This window comes from Pinus tabuliformis, chromosome J (assembly GCF_031772625.1).
Source record: "Pinus tabuliformis cultivar Carrire ecotype Pingquan chromosome J, CPIR1, whole genome shotgun sequence".
NCBI classification, from domain to species: domain Eukaryota; kingdom Viridiplantae; phylum Streptophyta; class Pinopsida; order Pinales; family Pinaceae; genus Pinus; species Pinus tabuliformis.
Genome location: NC_142295.1, coordinates 171,546,646 through 171,560,352, shown reverse-complemented (window position 1 = coordinate 171,560,352; position 13,707 = coordinate 171,546,646). Strand labels below are relative to the sequence as shown.

Genomic DNA, 13,707 nt, shown 5'->3' with positions numbered 1-13,707 from the left:
TCTGCTTAGCACTGGGTCTCTGGCACTGTTCTTTCTTGCTTCACCTGTAATGCTCTGATACCATGTGAAAATTCGAGAATCCCCCCTAAATCACCTACTGCAACAACTGATTAAACGTCTCCTATCTGTTAAATATTGAAACAAATCATTTATTGTTTCCTACAACAAATATTGAAGCTAACACACTGCAGCCTTCACTTAATTAATTAATTTGCCCAAAACAAGAACTGAACAAATAGAGAAAGATGCACAAGTGACACAGTGTTTTTTGAACAAATGTCCTCGGAAAAACCTCAATGCGGGAAAACTAGTGCAGCAGCTCTGAGGGTTTTATATTATTAAGCAGTAATTTCTAAATACAACTCTGGATGCCCTTCTGGCAATCCAGTTACAAAGAAAATAAACTGGCAGAAAAAGTTAGTGACATTACCTCACTCTACCCGGTAATTCCCACTATTCCAACAGTTCAACCAACTGTCCCCGGCTATCTCTGCACTAGCCCTGCATAGGCCCTGTGTCAGCCTCAACAGGCCCTGTGTCAGCCTCAACAGGCTCTGCGTCAGCCCAACTAGTAAACGCTTTCCCTCTGGACCAGTTTCCAGCCCTCCTAGCTCAAAAATCGCATCTCCCCGACAGATTTCAGACTTCGACATTGGAAGACTGTGTTGCTTCTGCATGAGCCCTTCTAGCTCTGCGTCAGCTCTACATGGGCCATTTTTGCCCAGCGTCAACCCCTCCTGGGTTTGCGCTGCCTCCTAGTGTCTCTTTGTTGTTGATCCTAGGTCCTAGAGAAGATACTCCAACCCAACTATTCCTGCCCCTCACTGCAAAGCTCACTATCGAAAATCTCCCGGCAGCTGCTTTTCTTCAGAAAATTGATCTCTGTGTGTCTTTTCAAGTGACCCTCAAGCCTCCTTAAATAATCTTCTCTTTGACATTCAATGGCCCAGATTAGAAGCTAATCAATTGGTAAGATCATTTCTGCTTGATCCTCATCTTCTTCTAGAAGTTGCACCCACAGTTTATATTAATATCCTTTAATTATTTTATTTTCCTAAGTTTAGACTTAGGGTCCCATTAAAGATAATTAATTATTTTAATAAAACTATTTCTAGGTGGAATTTCCCAAAACGCTTTCTGGGTTATTTGGAATACATATGCCTAAGCCTCCCTATAATATTTGAGACTTAGAGCACATCCGATTCTACCAAAAATCAACAGTATTTAGTTTCCACAATGTTTATTTTATGTAGGTTGCAATGTATGTATTTCGATATTTGTTGTAGAAAATTGCAAGTAATTTGTTTAAAGGAATTTAACGAATAGGAGAAATATCAAGCAGCGTCACCGATTTTTCACAATCACAAGGTAATCCAAAATTTTAGGACATTACAGTCTCCCTTCCCCAAAATTGTTTGTCCTCAAGTAATGCCATCGCATGTTGTCGCTCCACAAGGTGATCCAAAGTAATACCAGGGTCCCAAACCATCCTGATCATCATGAAGCATTCCTCGCTCCACGCACTCCCCAACAAGCCATAGATATCAGAGGCCCTTCGCATATTGCTAATAAGTAGAGCATCTCAAAAATGAAAAATCTCGGCTATCTCCTCAAGCAACTGCTCTATGGGAAAACCAACCTCATGTACCTCAAGAGCAAACTCATGAGAGTATAATCCAACTCCTGCTGAAAAGGGTCCTCGCCCACATAAACTAACCATTGTCACCTCTGATACCATCAACAAATCACTAAGAAGTGAAATGCCCTCCACCCAACTGAAGACCAATGGAAGATCTGAGTGATAATCCCCTATAAGGACCAGCTCATCCATAATGGTAGCTGGGCTGTCAAAAATTGTAATGCTAGGGTCCCTTGCTAGTCTCAAAAGGAGATTTCCATACTTTCATTGCGCCACTCTAATCACAATTGACTGTTGTGGTGAAGTATTGCTAATTGTTGGCGCCCATTCATGCCTCATCTCTAATACTTCTATGCAACCAATAGACAGACACCATGTATCACGAATCAATCTAGCGCATACGAAATTGCCCTACTCCCGCCAAATCACATAGCGAACATTGCTATCCCATCTCCTGGTGATACACCCAATTATTGCCTGGAGTCCACACGTCATCCTGTAGAAGAGGTCTACCGTCATCCTAATACAATGCCTCAAAATGTCCTGTCGAAGGTGTATCATGCATCTCTCTCCTCATCATCTCGCCAAGTGTGTACTCAGATGTGAAATATACGTTGCCTCTGCAGTAGGTCACTTCATCCCTAATCCTGTATCATTCAACTCGCACTCTGACCATATGCCTCAACTAGGAAGTCAATCTCATGTCCACGATGCATTGTGTCTCACCCAACTATCTCAGGTGACCCCCATGTGTCCAGCTATATGTGATGACAGCGTCAAAGAACAACAACAGAAGCCTCTGCAATAGTATGCAAGACTGGAAAGTGATAGATGTGTGAGCCAATTCTAAGGCCATGATCAAGAACCCATACAGATACCCAAGGGCAGTCTTGCGAGTATCCTGATCTCCGACTCTAATCAGGTGATGTTCCAATCGAAGATCAATCTTCAAGGAATGCAATGCTCCCTAATGCACATTTGTCCTCTCATTGATCTTGGGTAAGCCAAGCCCATTGGGATGCCTGATGTCTTAGTCAATCGGCCTCCTCAAAAGCAATGCTTCAAGATCTCGCTGTGCAGCATCATACACCAGTGCATATAACCAGGCATCATTGTGCTCCTTTGCATACCAATGCACAACGCCACATATCTCTATACACCATTGGATACCCCCACCTGCTGATATCCCACCCTATATCATCTGGTATCCCACATGTGCTAATGTATCTGTCACCCCGCTAGTGAACCTATTGATGTTGTTGCCTGTCACACACACCTAAGTTAGTGAGAAAAGCCCTCAACCCCACAAGGTGTGGTTGGTGGCAAATTTAAGAGATGGGGTTGTCACCTATTCCCAACTCTCTTTGTTTAAGCTCTCTCATAGGTCAGCTAAGGGGGTTGGTCCCTAAATAGAAAACTAAGTTTAAAAGGATGTAAGGTTTCTAGGAGATGTTAGAGTGAATTGGATTACTTTTAAGATTTATGAGAAAATATGATAAGCAATATGAGATAAATATATAACTATCAACACATGAAATAAAGATTTGCATATATAAAACCAATGCCTTCAATATTGATTAAAAATGAATAATACTTTCTCAAGAAAAATGGAGTGTTTTCAATTGAAACACAAGTAACCCTGTCAAGAAATTCTTTCAAAATATATGATCTAGGGTTGCGGGGGAGCGCCCTCCCCCCTCTCGCTCCCACTCCCAATTCGCGCTCCGAGCCGGAGCACGTTCCCTTAAAAAAACACTCTCTGCATTTTCGAGAATGTTTAGCCTTTTTTGCAAAAAAAAAAAAAAATTGCAGTAATGTTCCAAATGCAATTTTTTTCAAAGAAACAAATAAGTTTTGAGTGGGGCAGCTTAATGATCAAGCCTATGGCCCTAGTATTGATATGCAATTCATGGTAATGTTAAATTCTTAAAGTAAAATAATGAAAATGAAGATTAAGGAGAATGTCACTTTTACTTAAATTTTTAACATTACCATGAAATGGCTCGGGATGTTTGAGAGTGGTTCCGACCTCATTGGATTTCATATGGAGAAAGTAGAATTTTAGATTTCATTCAAAATCCAACAAACTAATCAGTTTTTCAGGATTTCAGGATTGGGGGATTGCAATGTTTCCATTGAATTTTGTCATGTATTAGGGTATGGAACTCGTATTTAATCAAGAGCACCAATCCCTCTATGTACCTTGATGTTAGTGACATTGGTTGTCGAACTCATCTATCATGACCCTCCTAAAAACGTACACCACTCAAACAAAATCTTGACTGGACATGCTATGCTTTTTCTATCTTATGTTAATGCTTAAAGGGTGATATTAATGACAAAGATCCCTATACAGATCCAGAGGTAATGACAAAGATACCTCTAGTTATTAATGCTTAGAGGGTGATATTAATGACAAAGATCCTGATTTTCCAACAAGACTAAAAAATTAGACATTTCTCATGGTGGCAAGAGGCCCAAGCATAAGCAATAGATAATAGATTTACTTGTCTTTTCTAGTTCTAGTAGTTTTTATAACTATTGACGCTTTCATATTTATTATGATATTTTTTTAAACAATAAATGACAATTTAAGTTTGAAGTTTGAAGTTGGCAATTATAACTCATTAGTAATGAATTATGAATATGATGCTTCATGAAAGTCGAAAGTTGTTTCATTTCAATTCATTTTATAGCATTTCATTTCATGTTAGATATTATTTGTTGTAATGGTTACACTTAGCTTACAAGTACAACTTTGGTGATCAATGATGATAAATGTTATATATTGAACTTTGAAAGCTTGAAACTTTAAGATTGATAAATCATGAGACTCAATATGTCGTATATTACTATGTTACTAATTTGTGGACGTGGTTGATGAGGATTATAACTTATAGATAATTGTTTTTATATGGTTCAATATATGTTTTTAATGTTTTTTATATATAATTCATCATTTTACATGTTTTTGTTGACATATATGCATCAAAATATAAACAAATATAAAAATATATATATTATATAAAAAAACGCTGTGGGATTCGCTCCCAAATCGGGAGCTTCTGAGAATGTCGCTCCCACTCCTGTTTTCGCCCCCGCTCCCCGTTTTCGCTCTCGCTCGCAAGTAACCATGATATGATCATTCACAAATCCAAAGCATGTATGGAAGCAATATAGAGTGACTTGCAAAGGAAACAAATTAAATTTTACTTGCAAAAGTGAAACAAGATGATATTTGCCTAAATAAGACAATCAATTCAAGATATTTGCATCAATGACAAGTACATAAAATAATTTGCAAGTAAAATGTGTTAGCATGAAATGCACTTAAACTAATGTTAAATGCAATTATCTTGGTTAATTTTAATCTAAATGCCTAGTCTAGATGTGACCCTTCTTTTGACTGTTTTGAAACAAGTCTCTTATGTGAGTTGTGGAAGGGGTCCAAGGAAAGATAGCCAAGGCTATATTAACGATGCCTCCCTTGGATTACCCAACACACTTGATGCCTCCGACGCTGCAGAGATTGTGGCTCTGAGATTGCAAGGTCACCGTGTTAACCACATAAGAGGGTCTATGTCCCTCAAGTTGATGAAAAAAAGGTCCCTAAGAAATGTCTTTCAACCAAGTTTATGCTTGGAGGTAAATTAAGTTAAAATGCAACTATACTAATATGCATTAGCGTTTGTAAAAAGAAATGTTTCAATTAAATGGAAATATGCTAAATGAGATAACTCAGATAATTGCTCAAAATTGTACAAGATACAAAAACATAAGCTTCATAAGCACATAAGATTGTAAGTTGTTCAAAGTAAGTGCTTTAACACATGATATATCAATGATCCACCAACTAAAGCAATGAAATGAGATGAAGCTTCAAAGTATAAAATGCTTGCAAAGTGAGCAAATAACTTAAAATAAATGAGCAAGTAACCAAATGAGCCTATAGTGAGGCAAGCATGAAGCAAATTGTCAAATTAACTAAATCTAACTTTGCCACATGAATTGAAATGCTTGCATATAATGAAGTAAGTTGCTAAAAAAAATGAAATTCCAAGTTGTACTTAAAAGAAAAACTTCAAATGCATAAAATGGGAACTAGTAGCAAAATTAAATTTAGAAAGTTAGATTGTGATGGTGAGATTGTGTTAATTCTTAAGGCATGCAAAAATGAAAACTAAGAAAAACAATGCAAGATCAATCCACCCACATGTTTCTCCTTCTAAATAAGGAAAAAAATGACGCCTTGGGTGAAACCCAAACTCCCACAAGAAAAACTAAGTTTTTTATTAGATTGTTACAAAGATGAGAAACCTTCCCAAAAGGTCTCAAGTAAAACTTCAAGAGGAATCTTTACAATATAAGAGACTCTTCAAGCACTAGACTTCCTTCTTGAAAGATAAAATTAGAAACTAAAGTAAGTACAATGAGAATGCTCTCAAGATTGAAGGAGTTAGATGTCTCTTGGTATTCCAAAGCTTAGCCTCCAATGGTGAATGAAGCTTTGCAAGAGAGAGGAGCTAGCCTTCTATGCCCACGGCCTCCTAGAAGATGAACTTTGAATAAGCTTGGGAGGTCCTACAAGACAATGGTTAGAGTTTGAGTGATTTTTCTTCAATACTCATCACCAACACTCCAACTTACGGCTGCAAAAATCAAGAGACCATTAGTGTAGAGAGAACATGTGAAACAAATAAATATAATACAAATAGTGTACAAGAAACCAAATCAAGTGATGGGGGTGAAACCCATCACTTGTTTTAGTTTAGAAAATGCTCTCAAGAAGCTAATATAAAATCAATGAAGCACTATTTGAAAAGATTTAAATTATGAAATGGTTTGCTTGTATACAAGCTATGTCCAACAAATCCCTGCAAGAACACTTCTCTGTAAGATGAACTATGAAAATCCAAATAACAAATGAGAGTTCCTTTGAAGATGCTTCAAGAGTGGGTTGGTCTCCCAAAGACTTCCCCTCGCGCTTGATCTAAAAAGTAATTCTTTTACAATACTCCAATCACACATTAATCCATATAGATTTAGATAAGTAAACAATTAATTGAAACTTCTATAAATTTATGTGAAAATAAACTAGAACTTTCAATATCTAGAGCCTACTTCCAAAATCAAATGTTAATACAAGATAGCTTTGCACTAGCAAGTCTACAAGAGTATATGGAAAATGAAATAACTCAAAGCATAAATAGAAGAGATTATATCAATAGCTCACAATACACCATGCTCCAAAGGAAGAACACCCATGAATGGACCCCCAAAGTCTTTTTATTGAAACTCTTGAAAAGTTTACAAAGTAGCATCGCTTTTGCAAGCACAATAGCTAGTAACAAAAATAACAAATGAGAGCTCAAAGCTCTATTATATAAAAGAATGGGAGAAAATCCCAATGAAAAACCATGTGTCAAGTGTGATGATGAAATTCCCAAGGCTCCTTCATGCAATTCGATTTCCCCCAAGTGCCATTCAAATTCCTCCAGAGAGGCCCACGCAATCCTTGAGGAGAACACGTTGTTGAAGAAAGGGCAAGTGTATGTGGGAGTGGAGGGGTGGGAAACCACTCTCCACTTATCTCTAGTGGAACTCCAATTCCAAAGCCCACTAAATGATGACTCATTAAGGCAATTTGAATTCCTCTCATTAAACGCGTTTTTCTTTGAGAAATTCGTGGTCCGCTCCATAAAATTCAGTTTCTTTGAAGCACACCTTTTTTCCTTGAATTAAGGCATCCACATCATCTTGGAACTTCACTTTAAATCCTCAATGATTTTCCACCTCCTTTCCACATTATTTAACATATGTGGATATTTATTTTTCTCCATTTAGTTAATTTATGGCTCAATTTATTGCCACATTTTCCATTAGACTTAGGAAAAGTGGGTTTTGAAATTTGAGGGTCTATAACACATTTTTTACCCCTCAAAGTGTGTCATAGTAGAAAATTGAGGGTGAAAGGTGTAATTTTGAGCACACATACCCCATACAACTTCTTTAGACATCACTTATTATATATTACATTCAAAATTTATTCTAATTTCCATCCTGCGGCAAATTTTAAAAATTTTAAAAAGACCCCCTAAACCTAACCAAATTCCACGGAATTTTACGTGTGATCTAGTATGGTAATATAAAATGACGCGACACTAGGACTCACCCAAGGCCTCACCATCAAGTCATACTCTGGATTTGGGGTATGCTTGGAGGAAAAAACTCAATTAAATATTAAGTCTCCGTAAGGATATGATAATTAACCAAGTCAAAGAAAACTCCCCGAGTAAACTCACTTGATGACAAGGTTTCAAGCTACCTAGGTCTGTTACATGACTCAAACTCATCATACTAGCATCACTTTACATCATCCCCATAGGGCTTGTGGAATCGGGGTACAATAGAAGAAGATGAGAAAAAGAAGTAGAGTTGAAAAACTCTAGTGATATGATGATCTTTGATGGTACAAGCAGCCTTTGGTACATCCTTGGGCATGGAGTCTTCAAAATATCTTCAGGTGCCACTCCAATGACCAACAAAACCCACCATGATGTGAGTTATATCTCCTCATCAGTCTCGGTAGACCTAAGTGGCATGACTCCTCACATGTTAATCGGGATGCCACTGTTATTCTGATCCTCGGTAGCCCCTGTGCCCAATACATCAATAGAAGAACATCATCCCCATATACTGCTCTATCTAGTGGCATACAAATGCCATACCATCTTAATAACTCATGTCGAGGCATGCTAGCCGCCCTGCAACCCCATGCATGAACGATGTGCCAAGACATCTCTCGAAGTTTGCACACTCCTCCACCAAACTAACTTGTACTAGCGTTGACTAGAACTATGATGGAAGTGTGAAGGAATGTGAGTAGTTGATGATTGGGTCAGACACCCTGTCAATGCCATAGTCATCCTTCACACCTGGTAAATGATTGAAAACCCCACCTGGATCCCAATGCCAACCAGGGTCCCTAGTATCCACTCCACTTGTGTCAACTGAACCTAGATCCCAAATGGATGTATCTTCATCTGAATATATTTGTCTCCACATCCCGTGGGTATCTAATCAAAAACCTCTGGAACATACCTCTCTACAAGTGCCGATTCATCCAGGTGCTCTTTGTGCTCCAATATCACAAGAGGCTCCTCTATCAAATCATGAGTGTCTCTAACATCCTCTTGTGTCATGGTTTCCATAGAAGATCGTACACAACTCAACTCCATACAAAGTTGCTCGACCTACAACTCTGATTCTTGAAGGACCATCCAAGTGCTCATCAAGGACCTGGGAAGTCTCAAGCACATGCGTAAGCCTGTCAACTTCCTCCTCTTTCCCTACTAGCGCATAATGATATATATCAGCAAGCATGAGTAAGTGATCTCTATCTGAAAGGAGGTGTAGATAGTTGGATTTTATCTCTACCATTGCCTTTCTAAGGGTCTGAAAATCTGCAATTGAAGGTTCTTCTCCGAAATTGTCATGTGCCACTACATTTCTCCAACAATAATATGTCACCCATACCAGTGTATCATCATAATGCCTCGTGGCTGCCCTAATTTCTTTTGCGTTCATCTTCAATTGGTTTTCCAAGTTATAGGCACAAGTAGGCTTGTGAGCCACATCTACCTCATCAAATGATGGGTTTGGATTTGCACTGTTGACTACCTGTGTGTTATCAACTTTGCACACCTCTTGGGAATCATCATTTACTATCGTCGCCTCATGATTTTTCTTTGTATTCATCATCTAACTCAACAATCTCACTAACTGACGACAGGCATTCTATAGCAATTTTTGACTCCTCCATCCCAAACCCTCGTACCAACTTGTTGGGGTGGATCTGTGCTAGCTTCATCTTCAATGGGTGTGACTTTTCCCAATTCATCCTGGGAGATTTGGTCATGGTCTTCACCTTCAACTACAGGCATTGTCTCTTATATATCAGTTAATACCTTTCTCCTATCTTTATCTGACTATTATTGTCCTTTGGGCTCCCTTCAATCCTTACTTCATGGTCCTTAGCTACCTTTTCATCTTTGGATCTGCTATTCCTTCTTGTATTCACTGTCTTTAATGACACCCATGCTTCCATGTGCTTTATCACCTTTGCAAAGTTTTTCTCATAATTTTCAATTTTTGGGCAAATAGTTCTTGACTTGGAAGCATTTTCCCCTTGTTATAATCTGACCTTTAAATCCAAGGGCTATAAAATAACATGCTCTGTACCACTGTAAATTTGCTTGTCCAGATTTTTCAAATATACCTTTTAAATTTCTGAGTTTACAGTAGTTATCTTCAGTGAATCATTTCGTCAAACAATTCAAGTGTAATTGTTGTAAGTGTAGATTTGGTGGTATGTTTTAAAAGACGTGCAATTACCATTTTAGCAATGAAAGGAACTTCAAATGGCTGAACCAATTTTATTCAAAACTCAGAAAATGTATTTCTCAATGCCGATACAGTTTATAATGAGAATATTTTTTGAACAAGAGAAACCATACAGTTAGATATATATATAGAGAGAAGCACAAAGAGTTGCAGGCATCATGAAACCTGGTCATGCAGCTTGTAATGAGGCTCCAATTCAAGATTTGGCTTTGAAATACAGACCAACAGAGAGGTGAGACTTTGGCCCTTTTTATTACTCGGATTTAACACTCTGAGATGACCAAAATATGCTATAGGACTACTTTTATCAACTGATATGGAGATACAACGAACTGATATGCCTCTTTTCTTTATGAGAACTCAGTCTTTAGCTCCTGTAGTGGACTAATATGACCAGCAGCTAGGAATATAATCTGAACTTCGCCTCTATGGGAACGCAGCCAACAATAGTTCCTTAAACTCATCCCAACAAGAATGACTTTCAGATATAACACGTCCAGCCAGCATAGGAGGCTCATGGCTTTGTTTTGTCAAGGAAATTTGCTCCTCTGTGCCCAGAACTTGACCACCAATTGTATACATGCCCAAAAACAAGTTTGACACTGATTTCGCTTCTAAAATCGACCCACAATCTGAGGATGAACTATGGCTTGACTGGAAATGCAACTCGTGATACAGGCTTCCAGAACTCATCCCTTCTTTCTCCTTCAGATTCAGCCTTAATTATAATGGGTTCAACCAAAAAAATATGAGATAGTAACTCATCCTCTCTTCGAGAGTGAGTTTGGCTCCAAATTTGGCTTGAGATTCGCACATGAAAAAGGATATATAAAAAACACAATATCAGTGGGTAAAATCCACTGATAAAACCTCTTTGCCTCAAAATCTCCTGTGAATTTTTTTCTCCTTTAAATCCCGATGGTGAAATTTAAGTGATCCCACTCCTTGAACCAGTTAGAGTGTATAGTTTCAACACTGAAACCAGCTATAGCGGCTAGGGTTTCCCAAACCCTAAGTTTCTCTTCGAAAACTCTTTGAGAGCTCTTTTTTTCAAAACACGAGTGAATGAATGATGAAAGACGCCCTCATTTCCCTTTTTATAAGTTTATAACTCACTTGACTCTTTTTGCCACCCTTCTTACTTTTTCCCTCCAATTAAATATTAAAAGCAATTTTCCCTTTGTTTAATAAAGTGGCTTTTATAAACTAATTAATGTCACTTTTAATGCCGGAAGATGTTTAATTCACCTATGTGGTCACACTGTCCACCCAAAGCTCATTTTCATCATCATCCTTTGTATATCTTTTCGCCCTGATTCCAACGAGCTATTACACTGAAGTGTTTCTCCAAGTAATCAGCCTAAAACAACACCTTAAGCGTAATTAATTAAAATATGCCTATTAATAACATCGTTTTATGGAAATAATATGAATGCAACGGAACCAAGAGCAAACCGTGTGGAATTGATCATGATGATGAAATATGGTAAGTGATCCCAGTCGGACCCATAAAACCCTCCAAGCTCACCAATGGAGTAATCCCACTCCTATGATCGGGCTGACACAAGCTCTAAAGATTCCTCGTAACCACATCACAAGGTAATTCAAAATTTGGGGACATTACATATTCATATGATATGCTACTTTTATCAACCTTAGAATAAATGAATGCAAAATGAACCATGCTGAAGCAAGGACACCAAGACCCAAAAATTATATTCTTTGAACATACAATTCAACTGAAGGTGCAGAAACATGACAGTCAATGGTTTCTTGAAAATGGATGTTCATAGCATGTAATTAAGTGGAGAAAAAAAAAAAACCCTGAAATACAACTCCCAAGAAAAACCCTAGGTATTTCTCTTCACTTCAAGGATGGTATCCAGGGTAAACCAGTGAATTGCAGCTTTTCACAACCTAACCTAGTGGGGATATTGAGCGAGTCCAACAATGTCCATTGAGGTAGCCAGCCTAAGGACTTGACCCTAAGACCTCTTGATTGTATTATACAGCACTTAGACACTCGAGCTAACCCACCAGGCTTAAGTAGAGGAAAAGTTAAAGATATACACAACAAAAAAATGTTTTTAAGAAATCCATAACAATGCAACATGAAAGTAGGTTTTAAAATATCCTGAATCCTGATAAATACCTTCACACAACTATCCTATAAATGCATTCTATATTGATTAGATGATTTATTTCATTTTTTAGAACTCCAAACAGGCATGCAATCAAATTTTGATACAATTCTATGTTCTGTGAAATGGAGACTCGCCATCTTCATTTAGGTCCTTTAAAAACTGTGATTTTGTTGGAAGGGAATACATTCCAGCGCCAACAGCCTTTCTAATAGCCCACCCATGGTGTGGAGCAAAAACTTGTTGATATGCCAGTGAAGCCGGATCTCTCAAAGAGTCCCCCCTGCCAAAATTAGCCAAGACAACAGAAAATGAGTTAATCATAGTGGGCAAAGCCAAATACAACAAAACTAAGCTACTAGCCTACTACGTACAGGGAGAACTGAGGAATAAAGAGGAAATTTTGATAATAACAGTTGATGAAATGGAGCACTGATAAAATCCACTTAGGGCACTCTTGGCAAGAATTATTAAGCACAATCCACATCTTTCAGACAGTTGACTGTCTAAAATGTAAGCAAATGATAAAATAAGGTACAAATTAGTAATAGACCAAACATCAGTTTTTGTTGACTATCTCAGTGCAACACTATCAGTATCACCTGATTTCAAGCAATCCAAGCACTCTCATCAAATTATCCTTAACTTATATAAAAACAAAGGCATTGCTTTTCCATGTCCTTTGTGGACCTCACATTATTACCAAGTCAAAGCATTTTTTTAAGTTAGATGCTATTCTAATAATACGAAAAAAAAACAGTACAATTCATGAGAGGGTGAGAACTAGTAGAACTAGGCTCACGGCTCAGTAATCAGCAAAATATAATCAGTCTTAAGTACTGTTTAGGTCTACAGAAAATATTGCCATGCTCAGAAGCAAAATTGGCCCCAAGGCTCCTGCAGTCTAAAATACTGGCTTTCTTAATATCCATGTGACTAACAGCAGAAATAGTACTTAAACTACCTGGCATATATGCCAAAAACATAGAACTAAAATAGTGTTCATCATAAAAACTAGAGGAAACAGATTAGCCCTGGAGGTGTTTCCTGGGCTTCAGTATCCAGGTCAATGGGATTTGAACGAGTCCCAGCCTCCAATCCTTCAGGAGCAGCATCCAATGCTTCTTTCTTCGCATTATCTTCCTCTCCAGTGTCCTCTTCATCCAAAGTGAGAATTGCAGTGACGAAGGCAACATATTTGCCTTGCATCTGATCCAGCATCTCAAAAAATGGATTAAACTCTTGCCATACAATGTTACAGATCACCATATCCTTAACATGCTAGTATAGATCAACTATCTTTGTATATAAAAATCCCTTCCCATCGACTGCCCTGCATTGGGTATGGGTCTGCCAACCTCCTCATACACCACTATATCTGGAGTTTGACCTCTCTTCTGTTCAGGGTCTCGAAAACCAGATGAGTAGTTCTATAGTCCATCTTTACATTTTGCAAGGATACCAAACTTAAATATGATGGCTAGAACACAAGGCCTCTCACCCTCACCTCTCTTTCCCGCCTAA

The 13,707-nt window shown here is 38.0% G+C and overlaps 1 protein-coding gene across 2 annotated transcripts in view; it reads right to left on the bottom strand.

The window, feature by feature from the left end:
* Positions 1-13,707, bottom strand: part of LOC149226216 (accelerated cell death 11-like) — a 221,342-nt gene that overhangs the window by 101,744 nt on the left and 105,891 nt on the right. For both annotated transcript variants that reach the window (XM_089377448.1, XM_089377447.1), the window contains exon 3: positions 12,321-12,466. In XM_089377448.1, the coding sequence (XP_089233574.1) occupies positions 12,321-12,466 (146 nt within the window). The remainder of the gene's footprint in view (positions 1-12,320; positions 12,467-13,707) is intronic.